This window comes from Lepidothrix coronata, unplaced genomic scaffold, assembly GCF_001604755.1.
Source record: "Lepidothrix coronata isolate B3197 unplaced genomic scaffold, Lepidothrix_coronata-1.0 Scaffold27, whole genome shotgun sequence".
NCBI classification, from domain to species: Eukaryota; Metazoa; Chordata; class Aves; order Passeriformes; family Pipridae; genus Lepidothrix; species Lepidothrix coronata.
Window position 1 is genome coordinate 2,187,349 of NW_016690207.1, and position 4,400 is coordinate 2,191,748.

General features: G+C 58.5%; 1 protein-coding gene across 1 annotated transcript; it reads left to right on the forward strand.

Annotated features, from left to right (window-relative positions):
* The first annotated feature begins 546 nt into the window (after nt 1–546).
* Nucleotides 547–4,160, forward strand: RNF26 (ring finger protein 26). The gene has a single exon (XM_017809545.1). It carries the CDS (start codon nt 547–549, stop codon nt 1,987–1,989), a length of 1,443 nt encoding a protein of 480 aa, XP_017665034.1. The 3' UTR covers nt 1,990–4,160.
* Nucleotides 4,161–4,400: the final 240 nt, after the last annotated feature.

The window sequence follows — 4,400 nt, forward strand, 5'->3', positions numbered from 1 at the left end:
TGCAACTTTCAAATTGTAATATAATATTAAAAATACTTCATTTCAGGTTTAAAAAATTTATATATATTCTAAATATAATGCAATATAAATGTTATAATAAAATTTATTATTAAAAATACTTCATTTCGTGTTTTAAGAACTGCATATATTCTAAATACAGCGCAATATAATTTTTTATGAAATAATTTAATATTAAAAATACTTCGTGTTTTTAAAATTATATATATTCTAAATGTAACGCAATATAATTTTTATATTGTAACGTGATTTTTATATGGTAATATAATATAAAACCCCAGTTCATTTCAAGTTTTTAAAAGTTGCGCGGGTGTGTGGGAGCGGCGCTGGCCCTTTAAATGAGCGTCAGTGGGCGTGGCCGCGTCCTCCGAACCGCCCAATGAGCGCGGGGCGGGGGCGGGCCCCTCCCCTGCCATTGGCCCGGCGCTGCACGGAACGCCGCGCCAAGATGGCGGCGCCCAGGGCGGGGGGTCGCCGCGGCTGAGGCGGCGCCGCCGGGCGGGCCCCGCGGAGGGGGGGACGCGCGCCATGGACGCGCTGTTCGCGCTGCTCCGCGCGCTGCGCCTGGCGCTCGACCTGCTGCTGCTGGTGCTCGACCTCAACTTCTTCCTCGTGTCCTCGCTGGTGTCGGCGCTGCTCTGGCTGCTCTCCGCCGCCTGCGGCCTGCCCGCGGCCGCGGCGGGCGGCGCGCTGGCGTGCTGGGACGCGCTGGCGCTGGCGCTGGCGCGGGGGTGCTGCGGGGGGCTGGAGGTGGCGCGGGCGGCGGCGCGGCTGGCGGCGCACGCGGCGCTGCGGGGCCGGGAGCTGGCGCAGCGCGGGCTGGGCGCGGCGCTGGGCTGCGGGCAGGCGCTGGGCCGGCAGGCGTGCGAGGCGCTGGCCATCGCGGGCAGCCTGCTGATGTACCTGGCCAACAGCCTGGTCAACGTGTGCCTGCTGGGCGCGCAGAACCTGCTCACGCTGCTGGCCGCGCTCTGGGACTCGCTGGCGGGGCCGGCGCTCCGGCTGTCCGAGCTGCTCGCCGCCTTCCTGGCGCACGTGTCCAGCGGGGCCATCGCCGTGTCCATCCTGCTGTGGTCGCCCTGCCAGCTGGCCCTCGAGCTGCTCTGCACCACCGCCCAGATCTTCGTCAGCGTCTTCTTCGTCAACGTCTACGGGCTGGGGTTGCTCCTCCTCATCGTGGCGGTGGGCACCTTCCTCCTCAACCCCGGGCTGCTGTGGACGCTGGTGGGACACTTCCTGGGGTACTTCCAGGGATACTTCCTCGCTCTGCCCACCTTCCAGCGCTTGAAGAGGGACGCGTGGCGGCTCTACCAGGTGGCCATCCTGAGCATGGGCATGGCCATCACCTCCCAGCCCTGGCGCAGGCTGGCGGACTGGGCGCTGCAGGTCACGGACTGGAGCCTGCAGGTGACCAACTGGAGCCGAGGAGGCAGAGGGACGAACCGGGGCAGCGACCAGCGAGGGCCTGTGGCCGTGCCCAGGGCTCTGGGCCGGCTGCTGGATGAGGAGCAGGTGGCACAGCCGCGCCCCGGGAATCGCGCTGGGGCAGCCCACGGTAGGGTGGCCGTGGGCAGGCTGCTGGATGAGGATGAGGAGCAGCTAGAGGCAGGACACATGCCACTGCCACGCCCTGCTCTGAGCCGTGCTGCCGCAACACAGCGTCCCCAGGCAGGCAGGCAGGAGCCAGGCACGTCCTGGGGGAAGGCTCCGAGGAAGCAGCAGCTGAACGCGGCGGCCGGGAACGCCGAGGGAGCGCCGGACGACGACCCCTGGGCGCTGCTGAAAGAGCAAGAGGAGCGTAAGAAGTGTGTCATCTGCCAAGACCAAACCAAGACAGTGCTGCTGCTGCCCTGCAGGCACCTGTGCCTGTGCCAGGAGTGCACAGAGGTGCTCCTGCAACAGGCCATCTACCAGCGCAACTGCCCGCTGTGCCGCCAGATGATCCTGCAGACCCTCAACGTGTACCTGTGAGCCCCACGGCACAGGGGGTTGGATTGTTTTCCCACGAGCAGGTCAAAGGCACGGCCCTGCCTGCACTTCCCAGGGCTGCCCCGAGCAGCTTCCAAAGAACTGAGGATGGTGCTGGAAGGGCAGAACACTGTGGGGGTGTCTGCTGGTCACGTTTGCTACGTACCTAGGTTGTAGCTCTTGCTAGCAAGCACAACACTGATCTCTGCAGGGGGCTGGAAGAGTTACTTGGGTTTTTTTTGTTGACCACTTTTGCTGTTTTCAAGGCCTGTTGTGTGCCTCGAGCCTGCAGCAGCCTGAGATCCAAAGCAGAGCGATGTTCTGGTCCCTCGTAGCCAAAGCTGATGGAAAAGTGAAAGGCTCTGCTCTCCTGGGAATCACAGGAGCTGGTGCAAGGCTCGGGAGGAGTTTTCCCAAGATCTCACTAGAAAACTACCTGGCTGGCTGCATTCAGGCCTCTGTTTTCTCCTCCCACTATGGAAGTGGGGGACCTCCCTGGGAAGGGGGAAGAGAGTTCCCTGGGAGAGGAAGGAGCACACTCGAGTTTTTTTGGCTCTGCTCCCAGAGGGCTGAGCCTGGCTCCCAGCTGGAGAACAGAGTTTCCTGGGGTACTTCAACATCCCAGCCACTCAGTGGCTTTGGTTTTTGAGGGATATTCCTTGCCAGGACAGCGTGGAGCCCTGCAGAGCTCAGTGTTGCTGCTGCTTCCACACATCACCTATGCAAGACTAGCAAGCACATGTCAGGTTTTCCTGCAAAGGGAGGCTGGAGGGAGTTACTCTTTCTGCTTAGGGAACCTGAGGGGTGGCCACCCAGCCGCTGCTCCCAGCCCTGGCAGCAGCAGCAGCCCAGCTCTGAGCCAAGGGTGGAGAACCCTCTCCAGATAATACATATTTTCAGGCTCAGAGCACCCTGGAACAGTCAGGTTCACACCAGAGCTTTGCTTGCTCCTTCCCAGGCTGGGCTGGCTAGAGGGAGGAACTCTCTGGGAGGAGAGGGGGGACACCCCAAAGCTCCTGGGAGCTCACAGACATTCCAGCTCCAGGCACAAGCTCTGCACGTCTGCTGGGATCTGCAGCTGTGTGCACGGAGCAGCACCAGGACCACGGATACCTTGGATTAGGGCAGGGTTGTTCTGTTGTTCTGTCTTACTGTCTGTCACAAATGTAGCTGGTTTTAAAGTGTCCACTGAAGTCTAACCAGAGCATCTGCTCCTGGCTGGGGAGGCCTGAGGTGGCTCATCCCAGCTTGGGCAACCAGCACCATTCCAAGAAACTGCTGGGCTGCCAGGGGGCCTTGCACTAAAAAGCTTTTCCTTTTCCAGCTGCTTGCCTGAGGTCAGCCACACGCCACAGCCAACTTTGGCTGCAGCCAGGCTGGAGAGAGCCGACTGCTGCACTGCAAGCCAAGAGCCTGAGGGCAGTTGGCATGCTTTTCCTTCTCTATTTCCCTTCTTGATTAGCAATTTAAGCCAAAACAGAGGCAGCAGAGAGGCCTGGAGTGCTGGGAGATGCCTCTGTGCTGTAAAACTGAGCTGTGGCAAGGTACTGTCTTGTTGTTGAGTGGCTTTGCTCTAGAAGGCACTGCCAGGGCTGTTTTCCCTCACATTTTTTGGGAGCTGGAGGGACTCCCTGGCCCTGGGGCTGTCAGCTGCTTCTACTTCACTTCAAAGAGATGCAAAGCTCCCTGTTACTCAGCCTCTTGTCCTTGTTCCTCCCACACACCTCCCTCGGTAATGTTTGCTCTCTCCAGCAGTTGAGTAGCCAAGCTCTCACCAAAGCAGTGAGTGTGACCCCCCAGGCTGTGCTCCCTGGGGTCTGGCTTTGTCCCAGGGGAGACAGGGAGCTGCACCCTTCCCTGGCTGTGCCTCTGGAGTCACCCAGGAGTGGGAGTGTGGCCGTGCCTCTGGCCACAGGCAGCAGCTTTTGGTCAGGACCAGCTCATGGATTGTTGGGTGCAATATTTCCTACATGAGTTACAGGGTGGAGGGGAGAGAAGGACACCTCCCCAAAAATGCAGTTTGTTCCCTCAAACCTTTTTTTTTGTTGTAGCAGTCACGCTTGTTGTTTTAGGGCCTGTTTGTCTGCTGTTTATAAAGAGAAAGCTTTGCCTTAAGTTTAACTCTTTGCACTATGGACTAGATACTGAGCAGATTAAAGTCTCCTTTACCAAAAGATGCCTTTTTCTTGGGAAGGGTTTTCTTGTGTGTGTGTCTCCATCACTCCCCACTAAGGGTCAGAGCTGGAGAATCAACACCACCAGCAAACTCAGGGGTGTTTGCTCCCAGAAGGGCTGTGCTGTGGGATACCCTGGGGCCAGGCTGCTGCACAGGGAAAATCTGACACCCAGGAGATGAATCTACACCCAAACCCACTGTGGGTGGGCTTTCCAGAGCCCCCAGCCCCTGCTCTGCC

Bases quoted from the DNA above. Each gene is read 5' to 3' on its own strand.
- RNF26 (XM_017809545.1), top strand. From the start codon at position 547: ATGGACGCGCTGTTCGCGCTGCTCCGCGCGCTGCGCCTGGCGCTCGAC.